Source organism: Callospermophilus lateralis, chromosome 3 (assembly GCF_048772815.1).
Source record: "Callospermophilus lateralis isolate mCalLat2 chromosome 3, mCalLat2.hap1, whole genome shotgun sequence".
Classification (NCBI taxonomy): Eukaryota; Metazoa; Chordata; class Mammalia; order Rodentia; family Sciuridae; genus Callospermophilus; species Callospermophilus lateralis.
The window spans coordinates 60,887,017-60,909,680 of NC_135307.1; the positions used below are offsets into that span (position 1 = coordinate 60,887,017).

General features: G+C 38.1%; 1 protein-coding gene across 2 annotated transcripts in view; it reads left to right on the plus strand.

The window, feature by feature from the left end:
• The window catches only part of Frmd6 (FERM domain containing 6), an 86,438-nt gene extending 67,233 nt beyond the window's left edge, over positions 1-19,205 (plus strand). For both annotated transcript variants that reach the window (XM_076848302.2, XM_076848303.2), the window contains exons 8-14: positions 544-609; positions 1,461-1,529; positions 4,225-4,399; positions 9,251-9,586; positions 10,649-10,780; positions 14,025-14,116; positions 16,219-19,205. In XM_076848302.2, coding sequence (XP_076704417.1) covers positions 544-609; positions 1,461-1,529; positions 4,225-4,399; positions 9,251-9,586; positions 10,649-10,780; positions 14,025-14,116; positions 16,219-16,503 — 1,155 coding nt within the window. In that variant the 3' untranslated portion in view covers positions 16,504-19,205. The remainder of the gene's footprint in view (positions 1-543; positions 610-1,460; positions 1,530-4,224; positions 4,400-9,250; positions 9,587-10,648; positions 10,781-14,024; positions 14,117-16,218) is intronic.
• Positions 19,206-22,664: the final 3,459 nt, after the last annotated feature.

Consider the following 22,664-nt stretch of genomic DNA (forward strand, 5'->3'; position numbering starts at 1 on the left):
TTTTGTGGTTTTATTACCTGTGCTCATGAAATAGCCTTTAAATGTTTAATCATTTATCGGTACTTTTGACTTCAGGATTAGGAAGCTGGGAGATTTGCCCAATTTTAAATATATGTAGTCTAATGCATCTCAGTTTATAACCATGACATTAGATTCAAGATTCTAACATCTGAGAAAAGAGTAAGCATAGATGGAAGGTGAAAAAAATTACATGATGCAAAAGCAACAACAAAAAAAGTCTTATCTATTAGAGTTCTCAATAACCAAGTATTTAGTATATTATAAGAAATGAAAGGATATTAATATACTGAAAACACTAAAACTTTGAAACCTAAGGACTTAAAATGTAGAATATGCCATTATTGATTTAATGTAGGCTCATTATTTTCTCAAATCTTGTAGAAAACTTGGAATGTGGAAAGATGTGAACAAAGTTAAGTCAAAAATTTTCCAATCCTGAAATTTCTCTTTTTTTTCCTTTGGTGCTAGATTGTTTGTTATAGGGGAAAGAATATACATTTTCATAATATTTTATTCCTGCAGGATAAAAGGGAAATTGAAGCCTCACTGACCCTTGGATTGACTATGCGGGGAATACAGATCTTTCAGGTTGGTACATGAGAATTAAGTGTCAAATGGTATTGACCATGTCTTACATTGAAAGTGTGCCTGTGAGATCCTGCCATAGGCGCAGTGGTTCATTTCCAGTTATTATTTCCTATTTGTCTAGCACAGATGTGGATGATGGAGACTGAGTGAAAGAAGTGACTCAGCCTGATCTGATAGTAGTAAGTCCTCTGTAACAGAAAACAACAAGCTGAAAGTTAGCCCAGGTTCATCATTAACAGATCACTAGCAATTGTTAACTATCCAAACATTTCTGTTTGTATGGCATTGATTTTCAATATTCTTTTTTATTCTCTAGAGAATTTAATAACTGTGGAAATAAAAATGGCATTTTAATATGGAGCCTGTAATTTCTGTAACCCTTTTCTGATAAAATTTGTCCCTTTAATAAGTAGTGGCTGTTACCCTTTTGCAGGTAGGATACTGTTATCCTACAGCCATCAACCAGGGAGAGAGAAAAATCTTCCTGCAAGATAGAGGACCATATAAGGATATTTTTGATGTAGGCAAAATACCCAATTAGAAAGTCTGAGTCCCTTATCACATCTTTTGAATGTCTGAGTCTTTTGGACTTTTTATTTAAATTTAGGGATAGGCCAGAAGGGAAAAGATTGCTTAAAAGGGCCAGTTAATGCAGTCATGAAGGAACTAAAAGCTACAGAATTTTATCAGTAATCTTTTAATTACTGTCTGCACTTTTCCAGAGAGAGTTGAGGAACTCTTTCATATTTTAATCACTAAATTTTAGTTTTCTAGGAGAGAAAAGCTGGAACCATTTTAGAGTATATGTCCTTTTTCCTATTAACTCTAATGCATCATTATTTTTTCCACAGAATCTAGATGAAGAGAAACAATTACTTTATGATTTTCCCTGGACAAATGTTGGAAAGTTAGTGTTTGTGGTAAGTTGAAAATAACTGATTAAAAAAAAAGAAAAGAAAGTAAGAAAAGTCTCACAAGTTGTTTGTTTTTGTGAACTTTATTTTTTGTCTTATTTTGTTTTTAGAACATTTTGTCTCAGGCACAAAAGTTGTTGTTTTTAAAAAATTGAAGCTGGAAATAATTTGCTTTCTTACATCCTTATAATCCCTGTCAGTCATAAGAGTAGTGAACTTAAAGTCAGAGAATCTTATAACAAAAGAATTTACTGATTTTAATTTATGTGTTCCTACCACAGTACCCTAAGTTATTTTAGTTGCAGAAGAAATAGGGTAGGAAAAGCATGAGTCAAATTCATTAGATGGGACTACCATAGGAAAACCTATAGCAGAGGGCTGGAAACAGAAAGCCGTAATCACAGGGTGAAGTATCTTGGTATGGAGACGGGCTGGTGCTTTTGGAGGTTACTTCTTTTGAACAAAGAATAAAGAGTGATATGAAAAGATGTTTCTATTAATATCAGACTATTTAAAACTCATCATTATAAAAGAAGGTCTACAATACTTAATGGGAAAATGCTTTTATTTTTAGAATCTTGAGAATGATACACTTTCTTTTGTTATAGCAAATTCTTGATTTTTCCCAGCTGTTTTTTTGCTTTGGCATCTATATCCATTTTTTTGGTAAGGTTCAAAGAATTCCACTTAATATTGTGTATACCTGGTGATCATTAAAATTTATAAGTCTGCTTTGTTCAGAAATTATTGGAAAATATACAAAGTAAGTATATAAGAATAAGGATTTAAAGACCTATGCTTCTCCCCTGTAAGGAAGATGGCCTATATAAATAAAGGACTGCATTGTGCATGGAATGTGGACCTGACTCCATGCTGTCCTGTGAGTCAAGAGACCTATTTCTGATTTCACATTACTTTAATTACTTGGGCATCATTCAATCCAGTATTTCACTGTAGTCATACATTAAGTGAGGCCTGCCCTGCCTCCTCCTTACTGGCTCTATTGTGTTCAAATTCTTTGCAAGAGGATCTGACCTGTTTGAAAGTGAGCAAATCGTAATTCTGCTTATTCCTTTCGTGGCCCAAATTCAGTAATAATAAAATGTACTAGTCAAATTGAGATTTTGGGGGTCCTGCACTCATGGTTCCTGAATCTTATTGTGAATCAGCCTTATCTGAAGAGTTTGCTGGCTACCTGGCTGTGTGACCCTGAGAAAGCCACTTAACTGCTACGTTGGTCTCATTCTAAAATGGTGATAATTGAGCCTTCCTCAGAGACTTTTTGCAAGGATTAAGTGAGTTAATAGATGCTTAGTGCTTACTAAATGTCAGTTAAAACTATCCCAGCATTGGGATCCACTAGTAGGTCCTTTAAAAAGCCCAGAGGTTTGGACTGAGGTTGTAGGTCAGTGGTAGAGCACTTGCCTCGCATATGTGAGGCACTGGATTTGATCCTCAGCACCATGTAAAAATAAGTAAATAAAATAAAGATATTGTGTTCATCTATAACTAAAAACAAAAAGAAAGCCTAGAGGTTTTTTTTTGTTGTTGTTGTTGTTTTTTTTAAAAAAAAGCCCATTTCTATCTGAGCCTCACAATCCCATGTTGCTTTCCAACTTTGAGGTATGTAGATAGACTATACTATCTCCTTGCTTTGTCTTGGCCTTTCAGTGGAGAATCATTCTGTCCAAAATATTTTATATCTCTGTTGCCTAATTTGTTATTAGAAAAGTTTAAAGAATTCATAATATCCAAATACAGTAGGAATGTTGAGACTCACCCACAAACATACAATTTTTATATTAATAATCCAGACTTAAACAGTCAGGTTTTTGGGGAGAGATATACTGGGCCATGAACACAGGTGTGCTTTTAGCACTGAGTCATATCACCAGCCCTTTTATTTTGAGATAGGGTTTCACTAAGTTGCTTAGGACCTTTCTAAATTGCTGAGGCTAGCCTTGAACTTGAGATCCTCCTGCCTTAGTCACCTAGGTTGGAGATTCCTTATATTATTACTAATAGTTATTCTTCTTTCTCTTTTTCCATCCTCCAAATACCAGCTGCCTCCTTTATCCAACTAGAGAAGTTTTCTATATTTTTTAAACCCTAAATAGGTGTTCTGTATTGTTCACTATCAAAACTGATTTATTGCATTTCCAGAATTTATCATAAACTATAATTATTTCATGTGTTTATTTACCGTCTTTCCCATTGGACTGTAGCTCCTTGAGAGTAGGGACTTGTCTTATACATTGTTTTTTTTTTTTTTTTCAGTGCCCAGTCAGTATTTGAGAAATATGTGAATGCTTTAATCTCTTTAGAATTTTATCTCTTATTTGTTCAGTTAGGGTGTTGGAATTGCATCTCAGGGTGCTTTTATGATGGGCCTTTCCCTTATCCATAATACAAATAGCCTGACCAACCAGAGAAACCAAACACATTCCCTAACTGTCTTGTGTAGAAATTGTTTCCTAGAGGACCTTGGCTAGATACTTCCCTGAATTTTTTATAATCCTCTGTCCTGTGACATTTTTGAAAGGGAAAACAGTAATCTATCCCTTAGGGAATTTTGAATGGAGCTTTATACATCTATTTCTGAATATGTAGTCTTTCTTACTAAATAAAAAATGAAGGAGGCCTTGGCAAATCAAATCAGACGTCTTTCTTCCTTAATTTGATTCATGCTTTTCCTCCACAGGGTAAGAAGTTTGAGATTTTGCCAGATGGCTTGCCCTCAGCCAGAAAGCTCATATACTACACAGGGTGCCCCATGCGCTCCAGACACCTCCTGCAGCTTCTCAGCAACAGCCACCGCCTTTACATGAACCTACAGCCTGTCCTGCGCCACATTCGGAAGCTGGAGGAAAATGAAGGTATCACAGGGTCTTGGGGTTGTAGCAGCAAATGTTGCCTCTACTACCCCTGGGCTCTTACTCTACTGCTGCTGTGAACCAGATTTAAGCTCTGGAAGCCTGGGATTTAGAGACTGGAACTCTCAAGATTCAGAGCAGCAGTTCTGTTTACATCTCAACATGGTCCTGGAAGGCAAGAGGATGGGCTTGAGGCCCACCAACCATAGCACCTCTTCAAAATCTCTGAAGTTACCCCAATCCTTTAGATTCATTCTCTTTATTTAAAGTTTCCCACACCTTGCCCAAAACCCCTCACAAAGAACCATCATAGAGAGGCACAGGGCTAGGGTTTATCTGCAGCTTATATTTTATCTGCAGCTCAGAACTCTGTATACACTGCCCCACCTTGGTGCTGTTATCCACAGTCTGGAATTCCTCTCAATGTGATTATTCCTTAGTTTAAAGTGATAAAAGTGTCTCCAGCCTCTCAGATTGACAGCTGGAAGACCCCCAAATTTGACCCAACAAGAATGACAAAGGAAAAAGAACTTTTTATCTGAGGACTTTGTGAGACAGTCCTATGGAGGCTTTACTAAGCTGCAGTTGGAATACAGTAGTCTATTTGGGGCCCCAGAGTACCAGGCCCTGCAAATGGGGGAAAGTCAGAGTGAGGAAGAGAATCAGAAGTCAACTTTACAATATTAATCTAATGGTTAACCTTTTATCTTGAGTTGTGGCACATTGGTATTCCTCCATCTAACTCACCCAACTTCTAATTCTCCAAAATGCTATCTTACACATTTACTTATTTTTTAATGTTTTCAATTTGTTTTTCAAAGTCATGTTCCAGTTATTCTTATAGTAATTAGGCCTTATGATAATTTGATTATTAGAGTTAATGGACCTCAGTATACAGATTTTTATCTTGGATCCATTATCTAAATCAAGTTTTGACCCCGAGACCTTTTTACCTGCAAAAACAGGACAACAAAACCAATAAAATAACCTTAAGTTCATGCATTTATTTGAGTTCTCTCAAAAACTCTCAATCCACATAAGATCTTGTTTGGAGAGTCCCTGGTAATTTAGCAGCAATTAGGACATGAATCACTCCCACTGTCTGCCACTAGACTGCATCAGTCTAAAGAGAGAATTCATATAACTTTTCAGATGCATTGGCTTTTGCTGCTGCCAGACTGGCAGTTCTTCCCCACCATGACTCATCTGGCTGGGAAGTCCAAGATCAAGGGATTGGCACCAGGTGGGGGCCTTCTACTCCATCATCCAACGGGCAAGGAACAGGAAATAGAAATAGTAAAAGGAGGCCAAGTTCCCCCTTTTATAGTGAACTCTCCCCCTGTATAACAGATACATCTCCCCTGTGCTAACATGAATATTAGGAGGAATTCAGTGGAGGGCAAAAGCAGGAGCCTTTGAGAACCGTTGACTTAATTAGGTGCAAATCCTATAATATGCCAAGTTTACCTCTTTCCTAAATGGATACAGTGGCACCTTGAGAAGTTCATTTATTCCATCATCTCTCACTTGTAGCATTTTAGTAAATTCTTGTGTAGATAATCTTATGGTGAACCCTTTAGGTCCTAAAAGAATTAATTACCCTCCTCTGTAGTTTTTAAGATAAAATTCTAAAGGATTTTGATTTCTTGGAGGGACAGGGCTTTGTCCATTACAATGCTTCATGCCTAGTATAATTGGGAGCATCAATGATGCTCTTGTCTTAGTTCATTCTATGCTACGATAACAAAATGTCACAGACTGAAGCATTTTATAAAGAACAAAAATGTATTTCCTTCCATTCTGGAGGCTGGGAAGTTCAAGATCAAGGATTGGCACCAGGTGGGTGCCTTTTACTCTATCATCCAAAGGGCAAGGAACAGGAAATAGATATAGTAAAAGGGGGCCAAGTTCCCCGTTTTTAGTGAACTCAACCCCCTAAGAATGGCATTAATCCATTAATGAGGGCAGAACCCTCATGGCCTAGTCACCTCTTAAAAGTCTCATATTTTAATACTGTTTTAGCAGCAGTTGGATTTCAATATGAGTTTGGCAGGAGACAAACAGGCAAACCATAATGTAGGGGACTGAAGGATGATAAAGGTGTAAGTTGGAACTTTTATTTGGATAACTGTAATGGGAAAACATCTTTTCTTTTTCTTCTTCCAAAGAAAATGTGCTCAATTTTTTCTGCTTAGAGGTACCTTTAGTGCAAAGAAGTCTTAAGCCAACTTTCTCTGGGCCAACTTTGGCCTAAATCCAGTTATCTTATCTACACCTAAGGGCTTATCATTTTAATAAGAAGCACCTCTTTCTTGACATCAGAAAAAAAGTAGTTTTCTTAATTAAATTTCATTTAGAATTGCCTTATCTGTGACACTGTTTTACCATTTTGTGGTAGGAAATGATAATGAGAATTTCTTCATAGCATTTAGAAGAGAAGGAAAAACATTGCCTTGTGTCATTAAAAAAAAAAGCTTAAGTCCAACTTCATTCAGTAACTTGAATATATTATTAAGTGTAGGTTAAGAGGTATTATTTACTCTACTGTGCTCAAAAATTATGCATGAAAAACTGTTGTCTCTGAGCTTGCTTTTACAAAAGAGGGAATAAAAAGAACACAGATTGATGATCTATGCTGTTAATACCAATGATTATTACGGGGAGTAAAAGATCGCATTTTGCATTTCTTAGAATAAATTCCAGAATTATTTAAGCCTTTTCCTCATTTTGGAACTGGGTGAAGCTTTTTAAATGTTTGCAAAAGGCCTCAATGACACAAACTAGGAAGAGAATAGAAGCTAGTCCCTTAGAACACCAAGGCTGCGCTAATATGTTGACAGCAAATATGATTCACACTAGGCTCCTGTTACGTTTTCACATAAGTGAACTAGTGACTATAGAGGAACTGTAATTGATTCTGAGCCTATCAGGAAGATGGAGTGAAAGGGCTTAAAAAAAAACAAAAAAACTTATTGGCGCATTATAATTATACGTAATAGTGGACTTTGTTGCTACACATTAGTGTATGTACTTAACACAGTTTAGTCAGTTTAATTTCCCATTACTTCCCCTTTCCCATGCTTCTTTCCTCCCTCTAGTCCCCTTCCTTTACTCTGCTGGTCTCTCTTCTATTTTCATGAGATTTCCAAACCTGTCCCCCTTTTGTTTTCCTTCTTTTCTATCTAGCTTCCACATATGAGAAAAAACAGATGGCTCTTGACTTTCTAGATAAAAGAACTATTTTTAAAGATGCAGGAAAACTTGAAATATCAGATCCACAATTTCTAATTGTCTTAGACCTATAGAAATACAGCATCTTGTAGCAGTGTTTTATTTATTTATTTTTCTCTTTCTGAAGAATGATAAAGGTGTAAGTTGGAACTTTTATTTGGATAACTGGGCCACATGGCTATTATTTTGAAACAACAGTGTATAGAAATTACATGAGAAATTTGTAAGCCCCTTTGATCCTGCATCTTCATCTCTGCCCATGTTGACTTCACAAGTTGGGAATCATCAGAGTCCATCTCATTGTGATGATGGGAAGGGATCTGCTACTGAGTTCCAGCTTGCCTTCTCTGTGGCTACACATACTTGCCTTTGTGTTTCAGCCTGAATCTTTAGAATAACATGAATGAGCTGTAGCCCAGAAATGTTTACATAGCCTTGCTCAAGCATTTTTTTTGCATTTTGCATTCTGGAAAGTGCCTCTTCTGTCTCCTGCCACTCCTTGCCTCTCTGGGGAGGCTATAGTGATTGTGCTTCAGAGCTGGATTCAGACCTGAGGAGTGCAAGTATTTTCATTTAACCGAGAAATAAGACAATTAAATCCATTAGCAACCCCCTGAGACCTCAATTACCCTTCTAGTTAGCAGTTTGTAAAATAACATCAACTTAACATTCCCCAAGTGCACTCTTGTCTTTAATAGTGGTCTAATGTGTTATTTCTCATCAGTATTGAGAAAGCAAGAAGGCTAAACAGTTTTTTTACATTTTCTGACCTGAAACAGAAAAATAATATTTTTATATCAGTACATACCTGCAGCTCAGTTTTAACTTCATGCTTTAATAAAAGAGGCTCCCCGTTGTCTCTCATTTCTAAGTTTGACTACATTAAAGAACAGCACTGACATGTTAAATCAAAGAATAGTTTTACCAATCTGAGGCCACATGTTTATAAATCATCAGACCAGTAGTGATTACTGTGTTTTCTAAATAGATAATAAAGCCTCACTAAATGGAGAAAAGCACTCTCATATTCATGAAAATCTAAACTAGAATCTTTGAGAGAAATTTTCAGAATAGTTTTTTCTTAAATTGTTTACAGCAGCTAGACCTAACAATGGACCAAATTTAACAAATGAATAAGCAAACAAATTAAATTGTCTTCTATAGCAGTGCTTCTGAAATTATCTGTGGAAAAGGACCAAATTTTTTGAATATCTAATATGTTATGGACTAATACTTTTGCAAAATACAAAATCACATTAATGACTGTCACATTGCTCTGGAAGTTTCGAAATGTTCTCATTTATTGTATTTATTTCACTATGGGACAGTAACAACTTGCAGAAAGAAGTGGTCTATGACTGCACTTTGAACAGCACTTCTCTCTAATGTGTGAAGCTTCAGAATGCTGAGTGGTTTAAATAGTTCCCTCAAGTCTATTATGTTGGTTTTCATTCATCCTGCATCCTCCTAAGTCAAACTTCTCTCTCAGTTGTCACCACTTCTCAGTCACTAGATTCAGAATTTGAAATTGTACTTGTTCTTGGCCTGATGACTCGCCCAAGCCAGCCAGCCATTCCTTGTGTCTTAGTTGACATGATGATGAGCTGTGTTCTCACCACACAGAGAAGAAGCAGTACCGGGAATCTTACATCAGTGACAACCTGGACCTTGACATGGATCAGCTGGAGAAACGGTCACGGGCCAGCGGGAGCAGCGCAGGCAGCGTGAAGCACAAGCGCCTGTCTCGTCATTCCACCGCCAGCCATAGCAGTTCCCACACCTCAGGCATTGAGGCAGATACCAAGCCCAGGGACACAGGGCCAGAGGACAGCTACTCCAGCAGCGCCATCCACCGCAAACTGAAGACCTGCAGCTCAATGACAAGCCACGGCAGCTCCCACACCTCAGGGGTAGAGAGTGGTGGTAAAGACCGTCTAGAAGAGGATTCACAGGATGATGGTAACAGTACTGTCATCACCAGATCACTTTTTTTCCCTGTAGTTTTTTCAACTATTGCTTCTGTAGAATTGGTATCTAAGGAGCAGCTAGGTAGCGGTAATAGAGAAGTGGTATCATGTGGTCTTCCCTTGTGACTTAGTTGAGTTGCTTGTGTTTGATTGTGAACAAGGCAGCCCTCTGGTCCAGATTCTTTGCAGCCAGAGGGTTGGCTGTTTAAGTGAAGTAGAGTGGAGTTTAGTCCTACAACCCTCACATCTATATTTCTGACTCCGAGATTAAATATTTAAAGCCAGTGGTTAGGACAGCGGAGTGGAGTGCAGTGATAGTGACAGAAACATCTTGAACTTCCGCTCCCTCCCCTAAAGAAGATTTGAGTCCATGATGTTGATTGGATTGGTATGGTATTTTTTTTAAGTGCTTCCTACATAAGCAGAACTATAGGGAGTATAAACAAAGTACAGCACCTGGCTGCTAGAAACTTAGTCTCTGTTAAGGAAATCAGATGAGATCTATGGCCTATGTCAGCCTATTTTAGCATCAGTTGCCTCTTTTTAAATATTTTTTCTGTCTCAAATGAGTGCCATAGCATTCTAGTTGGGTGAAAACATGTTGACTCTGTTAAGGGAAACTACAGAACATGTTTACTATAGAATTCATGTGGCTCTCAAAGCAAGTCTCTGAGTGCCTTCAGAGCAGCAGCTATGGGTGAGGGGGAGCTTCAGGAATGCCCATTCTGCCTTTATCAGCAACCCTTGCTTTGGCATTCAGCAAATGGCCCATCAGCCTCAGTTTTCCCTTGGTCATCACAGCAAGGTCATGCAGTTTTTCTTCTTAAAGAATAATTGATAATCAAATCATGCCATGAGAGGATACATAGATAACACAGAAGGCTTATGGAAAAGAGACCAAGTGACTCTTGAGGCTGAGAAACCCTAGAATTTCCTATTGAAGAGTCTCACTAGCAGATTTACTTTCAAATATGAATAATTATATGACTACCTTCAAAATGTGATCACCATTTTCCTTCATGTTATTAAATGTCTTCTTTTTCTTCTGGGTCAGAAATAGAGATGTTGGTTGATGACCCCAGGGACCTGGAGCCGATGAATGAGGAATCTCTGGAAGTCAGCCCAGACATGTGCATTTACATCACAGAGGACATGCTCATGTCAAGGAAGCTGAATGGACACTCTGGTGAGCTCTTATGGCCAGTTCTTTCTCTGAGGCAGTAGATTATTTTAGACCAAAAAGCATATGTCTCAGAAAATAGAAGGGGCAGGTGGGAGCTCTAGATCAGAGGCAGGACTGGAAAAGAGCTGCTTTGAGTCACTGTCCTCAACTTCAGGGCCAAGTGCCTTCTGTGGGAGAAAGGAGGAAATTAGCTTCTTCAATCCCATGATTTAGACAAAAGGTAGTTGTATAATGGGTTTTCTTTCTTTCTTTTATTTTATTTTATTTTGTTATTTTAAGTTAGAGTCAGAGAATCATGTAATGCCTCTGGAATAGGCCTGGAGACCTTTCGGTCTGGCCTCCTACATTCTTACAGGTGAGAAAACCTGTAGATTTAGAGAGATGAGTGCTTCATGTCTAGACACAGAAGTCAGGCCTCTAAGTTTGCCTTGTCTTTTGTTCCCCATTGTATCATACAAGTATAGGAGTCTGGAGGAAAAACATACCAAACAGGGTTGACCTAAAAAGATACTCTTAAGTTTTATATTGGTATAAATTCTTCTAGAAGACATGCATTTTTCACTGTCACCCTATTTTAGGATTACATAATAGTATATAAAATGTATGTTTCTACCATATGAAAGATACTATATTAAAAAGGCAGCAGTGTGGCTTTCATTTTTAAATCTCAGTTGCTTCTATTTGCTTTTGTCACATGTCATGAATTAGTCTCTGTTCTTTCAGGATATCTGCCTTAGGAGCCAGCACTATAGAAGTAGCCTGAGTAATTATTGTCCTGCCACTTCCAGCTTTGATAAAGTTTAAAGCCCTGTTGAAACTGGGGTGTGGCCTGTCATTGCCCTGTCAGCTCCTCAGCCCCAGGACAATGCTTGAGCTTCTCATCAGTGTCAGGCACCAAAAATCAGAGGGCAACAGACTGATGCATACAGCCCCATCATTCTGGCACTTGCTGTGCAAAAATATAGGGCACCTTTAATTACCTTTAATTTACTTACCAAGACAAACCATGCCCTGCAGACGCTCTGCAGGTCCATTCTCCCTTACCAACAGACATTTGATGCTGGTCCCTATAGATGTGCTTATTAGTTCATATGCTAAACTTTGCTTCTTTTGCCCATTTGCTTTACTATATTGAACTTTCTCTTCACAAATACATTCTAATATATGTTAAGTATAAGCTCACAATTATAGGCAAAAGATAGGTTCATAGGTAGCTCTACATATATTTATTTGTGAAATGAAATAGTTTAAAACAGTGTATACTGCAGGGCCTGTGGGAAGGAGGACAGGGGACAGCCTACTTGTACTTTGTGTATTTCTATGTTCAACTTTTATAAGGTTGTTAATTTTGTAAATTAAGTAGAAATAAAATTTAAATAGAATGGCTGTTTTAAAAAATTATACACAAAAAAAGTTTGTTGAAATGTTATTTGTAATACCAAAAAAAGGAAAAGAACAATAAATGGTTAAATTATACTCTTGGAATGTCATCCAGCCATTACATATGAGATTTTCAAAGAATATTTAATAACATAAGAAAGATAGGTAAGGAAAATAGTACAAATTGTATAAAAGTATGATCTAATTTTTAAAAAATGTTTATATAAAAAAAAAGAAAATACATAAAAATGTTTACCTTTTCTCTGTTTGATAGGATTATGGGTGACTTTTTTCCAAATTCTCTACAATGTGAGCATGTAAACATTATTTTTAAAACACTGAGCTAAGGTTGAGTAGGAATGAAGGATACAACTCTACCCTTCTTTTTTAAGAAGTGTAATGGTAGGTCAGAGTTTTGAGCATCTGGCTTGATTCTGACTTTTTTTTTTTTTTTTTTTTTTTTGTGGTGAGTGTGGGTTTTGGAGAAGAGTATTTGCAGGCATGATAGCCAAGGACACATTTAAATTCACAAGGAACCATACCATGTGCCAGCCCAAGTCAATACATTCCTGTAAGGATTTGTTTAAAGGTTTAGGGCTCTTTATAAGATAAGTGTGTTTCTCAAGAAAGCCTCTGCAAAAGCAGTGTGTACCAACCCCTAGAGCATGAGCCTCACCTGAGAGTTCTTAAACTGTCCACGTGTTTGCCAGGAATGTTTTACATGTCATGTTTCAGTTGAACTGATTATTGAATCCTCACTGTACACAAGGCATCTGCTGAGCTCTGAATCATTGAGATATTTCTGAAACCTTAAGGAATAGAACACAAAGAGCCATTTCTATAGGCTACTGGGATTGGTTGAATAAAAATCCCATTTCTTGAGATTCTTTCTTTGTGAGGTTGGGTGTACTTTTCCTAAGCCATTTGGCCTTGTTGGAGGACCTAGGGCTTGACCTACTCATTTTCTTTACCTGTCTCACTGGTGTTCATTTACATCTCCAGTTCTAGTCAGTAATTTTAGCTTCTGAAACTTTTTTTCCCCCCCTCAGGGTACTTTATTTACATGCCACAGTCATAAAGGGAAATGTCAGCCCTGGGTTTCTGCTTCTGAAAATGTGTCAGATTTTCCCTGAGCACTGAGGTGATTAGGGGCTATGTTGATCTCAAAGACTGGCACAAAATCCTCACTGTGGCCTCCTACCTTGGTCTCTTCCTGGTGGGATCTGTAGCAGGAGATTTGTGCCACAGTGGCCTCATCAGCCAAGAGGAGCTCCTTACCCTTGTCACACATTCACTGTCAGGCATCAAAACCAACACTGGTGAACAGATGTTGTTATCAGCCCCAAGTTGTAAGAGGACACTAAGACATGGGGAGACTCAGTCATTGGCCAGGATACACAGATACTTCATTATCTTGCCAGGCTTTAGCTCAGACCTGTCTGACTCCCAGACCAATCCCCACACCTAACAACCACCTTTCCAAGTGGAAGCAAACCTAGAGGCTGCATCCTCTTCCCCAGGGGGTAGACTCAATGTTGGTAATATGTGGAGGAGGGAGAGGCTTCATGAGATTTCACAGAGACCACTTTATACCTGCATCTTTGTCTGTTTCTGTTGTTGTCATAAATAGCTTATTTAGAATTTTGTTTTAGAAAATTCTAACTCTAAACTTCTTTCTCCACTCTAGCCCCACTTTTATGCGCTACCCTCTTTTCTTGCAAAAGCATATGTGCCACCAAAGGGTCACAGCGAGGGTCCTCAGTAATGATTACTATTGGATTTTTCTTTCCTAGTAGTAGCATGTGTCAGAATAGAGTTGTGAATAATCTGAAATAATCATTGTTTTCTTCTCTGTATTTTACCTCAGGGTTGATTGTGAAAGAAATTGGTTCTTCCACATCCAGCTCTTCAGAAACAGTTGTCAAACTTCGTGGCCAGAGTACTGATTCTCTTCCACAGGTACAAAAGGAATTCAAAATTTTAAATTAGCAACTGGAATTTGAGAAAATTTTAATCAGGAACTATTTGTATTTACATAAATGAGCAAGAAATTAACCCAAGGACAGGATTCTTTTCAGATACATATGTTCTTGTTTTATTCTGAATTTATTTTCATCCTGTTAGTTCCACTTATTTTTAAGGTGGTTTTTATTTTCATAAATTGCATATTTTTAAGGTGGTTTTTATTTTCATAAATTGCATACTCTATATAGGTGGAAGTCTATGGTCTTCAAGCCTCAGGTTACCTGTGTGTGTGAATGTGCACAGGCATGGTGCATGTGTCTGTGTGGGCAGTAGATCTCAGAAAACCTGAGGGAATAATATTCTTGTTGGATGTTTTGTGGCAGAAATGTTTCCACTCTCTGGTTATTGCATTAAGGTTGAATTTTTAAAGTATACTGAACTAGAGCATTTGACAACCTATGATCACTGTTAAACTATTAAAATGTAAAAAGATATAGTAAAAGTACTCTGAAACTTAGGGTTTCAGCATTTGGATTTAATCTGCCTGATACTGCTATTCTCTGAGCACTTGCTCCTCCTCCTATGCCTTTCTTGGGCTCTCTCTGTGTTGTGTATGTATGTATGTGTGCACTTTCTCTTTTCTTTTTTCTTTATCTCTTCCTTCTTTTTTTCTTCCTTCCTTCCTTCTTTCTTTCTCTGGCATTTTGAGTCTCTTTATCCCCTGCTTCTTAACCCTTTCTTCTTTTTTTCTCATATTTCCTCTTATTTCTATCAAAATAGCCATAATATAAAAATGACATTTATTAAATATTTTTCTGAAAATTCCAAGTCATTTTTACTACCCTCTGCTAGCAATGATTAATTGGAGTTCAAACTCAAGTTAGACTGTGTGGTTTGCAGCTTCACCACCCAGTGTTAACTCTTTTGTACAAAAAACTGCCCATGAGACTCAGCTGAGAATCAGATATCACACCTACACATGTGAACATCACAGATACATGTGTATGTGCCTGGTCTTGTGGGAATGACCAAATGATCCTTTGTGTAAGATCCTGTTGGAGCCTGGGAAGACTGCATCATCACAGAGATCATCCTGCACAAGTGGTACCACTCAGATGTGACACTTGGTAGCAAAATGTCCTGCAACTTTTACAGCAAGCAAAAGTGATACCTTGTTTTCTAGCAAGGCTGTCCTTTTTAGTATGGAGCAACAACAGTTAAAGATATGATGCCTAGTTTTCTTAATCAGCCCATTAAGTATCTTCCATTCCCATAATTATCTGAACCATTTTTAAACTAAACATATTTATGGGATAATGAGTTCCAAAATCTGCTACCTGCAATAAAGCATTTGGCAAGACACAATTTCTGAGCATTCAGAAACAGTCTCTCAATCTTGGTACTGGCCTCTCAACCTTTTCAGCACCAAGAACACTCTATACTCTACCCAGGAATTTTGGTTTTTTACAAACTCCTTCTTTGAATTGTGCTTCTTTTTTTTTTTTTTTTTTTTTGAATTGTGCTTCTTGATTGATAACTGTTTTGTTTTATTTTGTTTTGTTTTCTATTTCCTATTAAACTGATTACAGACCTCAGCACAAGAGTGTAGTTGTACTGAATTGCCTTATCCTGGTGAGAAAAGCAAATAGTATTGTTATCTTTACAGCCTTAGTTTATGATAATTGCTTGATTTCTGAAATGCTGGGGATAGTTGGATTCTGTTGAGTTTGCATTTCTTTGCTTTGGGTTATTTATCTGTTGATCTTTTAATGGAGAGAATAATAGCATTTGTCTTCTATAGCTATTGGGAAAATTAAATGGCTTAATACATGCTAAGTGTTTAAGTCAGACCTGACACATAGCAAGTGCTCAGTAAAAGTCGGCTGCTGTTGGTATCAGTGGTGGTGGTGGTAGTAACATGTTTCCCTCACAGAGTCTCAGAGGCCCCAAATCTACTGATTGGAAACCACTTTCTAACATATAAGGATTATTTAGCTTTTTATGTCTTTGCACCATCTCTCTTTGAAGAGCAAACACGCTAACCTTTCATTTAGTCTAGACTCCTAAAGTAATCTCAGCCTTCCCTTATTTTTCAGACTATATGTCGAAAACCAAAGACTTCCACCGACAGACATAGCTTGAGCCTTGATGACATCAGACTTTACCAGAAAGACTTCTTGCGAATTGCGGGTCTGTGTCAGGACACTGCTCAGAGCTACACCTTTGGGTGTGGTCATGAACTGGACGAGGAAGGCCTCTACTGCAATAGCTGCTTGGCTCAGCAGTGCGTCAACATCCAAGATGCTTTTCCAGTCAAGAGAACCAGCAAATATTTCTCTCTGGATCTTACTCATGATGAAGTTCCAGAGTTTGTGGTGTAAAGGACACCTGTGTGCAGCCAGGTGGGCAGCCTGCTGTTTACCAGCTGCTGTGGAAGTCATGGGTTCTTTACATATTGTGCCATATTTCTTCACCCCAACCATAGCTCTTTCTTTATAATATTTGTGATGGAAACAAAAGCCTTGGGACAATTGCACTTTAAGTATTATGCAGAGGTTAAGGAACTACAGAGAATGTACAGCAAGACAAGTGCCCAGAAGTTTATTGATCCTTTGGAAGGAAATGTGCTTTACAGGTTACCAGGCCTTCAAACTGTTGGACTGTGGTGTGTTTGTTTATCTGTTGTTTTTTACTTCAGTAAATGTAACATTCAGTTTTTATCACATGAAAGATGTTAGGCTTATATGTTTGCTTGTAAAATTTTTTTTGACCTCTCCCTCATAAAGTGCTCATGGTTTAAAGGAGGAGAGGAAGGGTTCTTTCTTCTTGTAATGGAGAGACCATTGCTTGGTATATAGCCATTGCTGCCTCACTGAGGATGTCCCAACGTGAACACTAAGAAGTGGTCACAGTCGCATGGTTCTAGCAAGCCAAAGATATGTCCATAACAGAGGCACCCACACTGATAGTCAAGAAGACGTGAACTAAGCAATAACCAGAAGAGTGTGCACACTGCGATGCCTGTGACTCCTTCACACCTGATAAGTTTCACGTCCTCCTCTGTGCTCTTCCAGAAAGCTCTGGGATTCAGTTGAGTTCCTCCTTGGATTAACAGATGAGTTGTGCTCACGACATAATACATTTTGTGGCATTTACAAAGCTGGTGTCTGTTGAAACAATGGGAATGTCTCAGAAAACGTACCTGGTGGTGTTCTGTTTGTTTTCACTTTTTAATTATCAAGAACAAGTGATGGTAATGCTAGTTTCTGCTTAACCAAAATACCCTAACTATATGTATATATTATACATATATAAATACATGGTATTATGTGTGTTTATATGTGTTTAAAGCTTACTAACTCTTCATTTTGGCTTCCATAACTATCTTGCATATATAAACTTCCTTGTTCAGTACTGAGGATACATCACTGAATGAATAGTACCTACAGACAATCAGATGATATACGTAGAGTTAAGAAGACTTTTTCCTCATGTGCCTTTGGCCATGATTCTCAACCCTGACTGCATAATAGAATAATTTGGGAAACTTAAAAAAAAAAAAAAAACTAACAATATCTGGGTCCTAACCCAGACCAATTAAATCAGTCTCACATGGGTGGGACCCAGGTAGAATTTCCTTTTTCTTTAGGTTTTCCAGATGGAGCTAATATGAAACAGGGTTGAAAGCCACTGATCTGGAGGGTGTTTTTTTGTTAATTTTGAAGTAAAGGTGTACAGAAGAAGTTAGTAAACAAGAAAGGGCCATTTTTAAGACAGTGACTGTGTGCTGCTGTTATGCTATATAATGAAACCAAGTCAGAAGGATAAACCTATCCACTTTTTGATGTACAATAAAAATGTTGTTGCTTGTGCTTCAGGAGAGAACTTCATAGCACAATGTCTTTCTATAGGATGTTTTTTAATGATTTAGTATTTTACAACATTTGTTTACCATATTTTGATAAACCATTTTTGCTATTTGCCAGGTTTTATTAAAAGAAAACTATATATTATTTTCTAAAGAAAGTCATATTTTTGTACAAAATTATGTTTTCAGGTAACAAAGAAATAGATTTAGGGGGACAATAGAATATAGCAGTGTTACTGTGGATGGGAGTCAGTATTAAAACTCGTGACTGCAAACATGCCCCACCCATGCTGCCCTTCATGCAGGGCACAGCAGCAAAAGAGCTCATCCCATTAGTTTCACCTGACACTTTAAGAGGAAAACAAAAGTCCCGTATAGTCCTATGGTCATGAGATTATTTTGTTTTCATCAAATGCTTTCAAAGAACCAAAGTTTCAGATATCAGAATGTATAAAAGTATCTCAGTCTCTGTATAAAGAATAAAAGAATGAAGAGATTGTTTAATGATTTTTATCTATAAGTCATTAAATAATCCACCATATCTTGTAGATGTTTAAAAGTCAAATCCTGGTCAAGTTTGTACTCTGAAGAACCCAGATCATAATGCGGTGCATTTCCTTAGCCCTTAATGTTTCTTGCAGATGTTTTTTTTTAAGTATTTAATTGAACAAGTAGCACCTTATACTTTTTTTCCTCTGCTTCAGCTAGAGTCAGACCTTCAGGGTTTTGCCAGCACTGTTGGTGGTTTTGCACACCCTCTTTCTAATTGGATTTGTGAATAGTCTTGTGGGTTTTCAAAAATGAGACATGCTAGGGAACATTTTTGCTTTTCGATCCACTGTTTGCAGCAGAATTATATATGTGTGTGTATATGAAAATCCACTTTGAATAATCTACATTTTTGTATTTGGAAATTGTTTTAAAAAATAAAAATGGAAAAGTATAAAGCTGTTATTTATTCTGCCTTTGTTACATATCCATTGCTAGTAAATATACCAGTTTGGTATATACTGCCTCTATACATCATCTACATTTGTATTTGCAACAATGAGCTTTATATCTACATAAACTGTAAATAATCCTTTCTGTGAAAGGATCATCATATCAGGATGATACCAAAAGTATGTAAAGAAACTGCATTATTTTGTAATTATTTCTTATAGGTGTTTCATGGTAAGATTAGTAGTCAATAAAGTTACTTTTTTGCCTTTAAAATGTCTTATTAGAATTTCTCGAGCAAGAAGCATGAAGAAGTGCATGTTTTCTTTCTGTCTTTCTGTCCTATGATGGAACATATTAAAGGACAATCTAAAGGATCCTTGTGATATAATTCCAAGCAACACAGTCCTGTTAGTGATGATGGTGGTAGCTGTCACCGGGCACCACCATGGCCAGGCCCTGTTTGCATGTTCTATAACTGCATGTATTAACTCATTTAATCCTCATATTCTCACAAGACAGGTGCTATTTTTATTGTCAAGTTAGAGGGGAGGGAACTAAGGAGACTTTTCACAGTTTCTACCAAACAACGTGTGGAATAGAGCCCTCTGGCCAAACATGGAATCCAAGAAAAACTTTTTAGTGGGATGTTACTTGTGAATTTTGCAGAATAACTGATAAATTTAAGGAAATTGAAGTCAATGGAAGAAAATACCTGTTTAGCCACTCTGCATCTGATGCTACACACATCATGTCAAATCCTCCTTCCCAGGAGTTGTCACCCTCCTCCTCATTTCACAGTGGAGGAAACAGTTAAACTGCCCAAGATCCTACACCTGGTACAGCAGTTTTTCTACCGAAAGCTTTTTCCTTTATATATACCATGTTATGCGGTGCCCTTAGAGAAAGTCAGATCTGAATAGAGATGACCGACTCACTTTTGGTAGTGTTGATAAGTGAAATTTGTTTACTGATTTGGTGACTTTTTTTTTTTTTTTTTGGTTAAGCACCCATTATGTGCCAAACAGAGAGGAGACTGATAGAGGCATTGCTTTGACACAGAGAAGCAGTAAGGAGCTGGCAATGAGGAATGGAAACCTGGAAGATATGGAGGTTTTACTGGAAAGGCCATCCTTGAATGGGGAGTGCTGGCAGGACGGGGTGAGATGTGCACCATTCAGGCAAAGCCTTAGAAGCAAGAGAACAATGGTCATTGGAGGACCTCATGGGACCTCTTGCTTGAGTCGTCACTCTAGCCTAGTCACGAAAGGCCCTGGATGCCTAGAGAAGGGCAGTAAGTTGTTGTTTTGTTTTTCCTAGATAGCAAGGAGCCACTGAAGGGAGTTGTAAAAGGAAAAAGAACTGGGCTGGCAATGTAGCTCAGTGACACAGGACTCACCTGGCATGCAGGAGGCCTTGGGTTCCATCTCCAGTATCTCAAAAATAAATAAATGAAAAGGAGAAAGATTTGTGTTTGAGGTTTGAGAGAGAATGGGAGCAGTGCTTGTAGAAAGTTGGGAGGGGGCAATGAGAATAGAGATGGCCAGGGTCTGAAATAAGGGTGTGGTGGCAAGGAAGCAGAAGCCAAAGACTGATACACAAAGTTGTCCTTTCCTAAAATGCTTGACAAGTAGGCAGTTTTCCTGTGCTTGGGAAGACTAGAGTTAGCCACTGCTTTAAATTATGAACTGAATACTCTGTGTGAATACTTTGAATGTTAGAAATTGGCACAATGGCCACATCCACTTTAGTCCACAGCCACACTAGAATGACCTAGAAGGCATTAAACAGCAATACTTAGAGCATCCTAGCTCAGAGATTCTGACTGATTTGATGTGGGGTGTTTCTGCAGATGACACATGTACATCAGGGATGCAACCTATTGGTCTATATCTGAACCTGAGCATGGCAGGACAGCCAGGCTCTCTGCCTCCAGAATAGTGTGGGACATGTTTGGGTGAGTCTCAGGCTGTCCAAATACATGCCATTTTGTGAGAATGGCATTGTTTTATCAATCAAGCTGTCAGAGAGTGAAACAAAAAAGTTCAAGTGAGGCACTGAACTCACCATTTCAGAAAATCTCAACACCCCCACATTCTAGAGAAGAGGGTGTTACATGCGTATGACTATTGGGCTAAATATGAGGGAGGAGGCTATGTAAGTAGAATAAAATATTTTAAAATCTCCCTGTCATTGTTTTATTTGCCTCATCATTTCTCAGATGTTTTGTACAAGTTGATCCCCACACAGAGGTATAATGAAAATAAGCTAAATCCAAACAGCCCTTTGATTCCAAACACTTGCATTTAGAGCTTAATGGAGGAGCCTGACCTCTGGAAAGTCCTGCTCAAATGCACTGAGCCATTGTAGGTGACGAAGTAATATACTCTCAAGAGATGAATCGAAGTCTATAAACATGGCACAGCTATAATTAACTAATTTGGTACTTAGGGTGGGTGTTTACCCATCTGGTGTCAACTTTAGTCAGCTGAGGTCTCCTCAATTTATTATTGTCATTACTTAAAGAGATGGATTTCATAAGAACAAACAGTTCCCAACTTAGGGAGGAATTATGTTCCAAGTTTGCTTCTAAATTGGTGGTTTGACATTTAGAACACACATCTTCAAATTCCCTAAGTAGCCCACAAATGCCTATTTAACCCAGAGATATTATTAGAGCTAATTTTTTTCCTGTGCATTAGTAACCTATCTGTCAAAGAAAAGGCCCATGACATAAAGGAGGTAGGTGGAGTAACCCAACAACCAGCTACAAGTATATCAGTAGCTCAATCTTCAGGTTTTACTTCTCATAGTTCCTCCATGCCAAACTATAATAAAAGTAGAGAAAGCATCAGGCGGGCCATGCCACGATGAAGTAGCCCCAAGCCAGCGTCCTCAACAACAAGGATTGCTTCTGCTGCTTCTCATCCACACCCCAGACCCCAGTCCATAGCTGCTCGAGGCTGCTGTGCCATCGTCAGAAAGTCAGCTAGACAAGACCTTCAACTTCTGATCCACAGTGGTGGGAGGGAAAGAGTAGGTCCAGCTTTAAGAAACTGAAGCTCCAGAATATTTTTAAACCTTTATCCCTGAACTCCACAGTAAGAGTAAGATACTGCAGAGGGAAGTCAAGGACCCCTATTGGAACCTTAAAATGCAATAATATGAACATGTAAGACCCTAATGTCCACTGGAGGATTTGAAAAAAATCCTAAATAAATCAATAGACCATGTTCCTCAAAAGAAAGACACAATTGTGTAAATGTCAAATTTTCCCATCAGTTCCAACTAAAATTCTAAGTGAACTATTTCAGCCATGATGAAGCAATAAGGACTAGCTTTATCATTCAACCTTAAATAACTTTAAAAAAACAAAACAAAGAAAATATGTATAAAAATGTTTTTAACCCAGGCTCTGGTTAGCCTCTTCTTCCCAGTGGGACTGTGAAATTTGCTCTTCCACAGTAGGGTTCTGCAGGGCTGGTATAGGATTGGGTGGGATTTTCAGAATCTTCTGGAAGCCTCAGTTTAGCTCCTCCCCAGCCATCTTCCTAGTGCCTCTCTTTCCTGGGCAAGGGCTTCTGTCGAAAGTGGCCCCGACTCAGTTGTGGACTGTAAATGGTCCTCAGTTCTTCCTCATGCTCTCATTATCTTCGACTTCCACTTCCTCCCCACTGAACTGGGATGGTTCTGGGTTTCCTGAAGGCGCACGGGCTCCAGTCAGGAGAGGCTCCT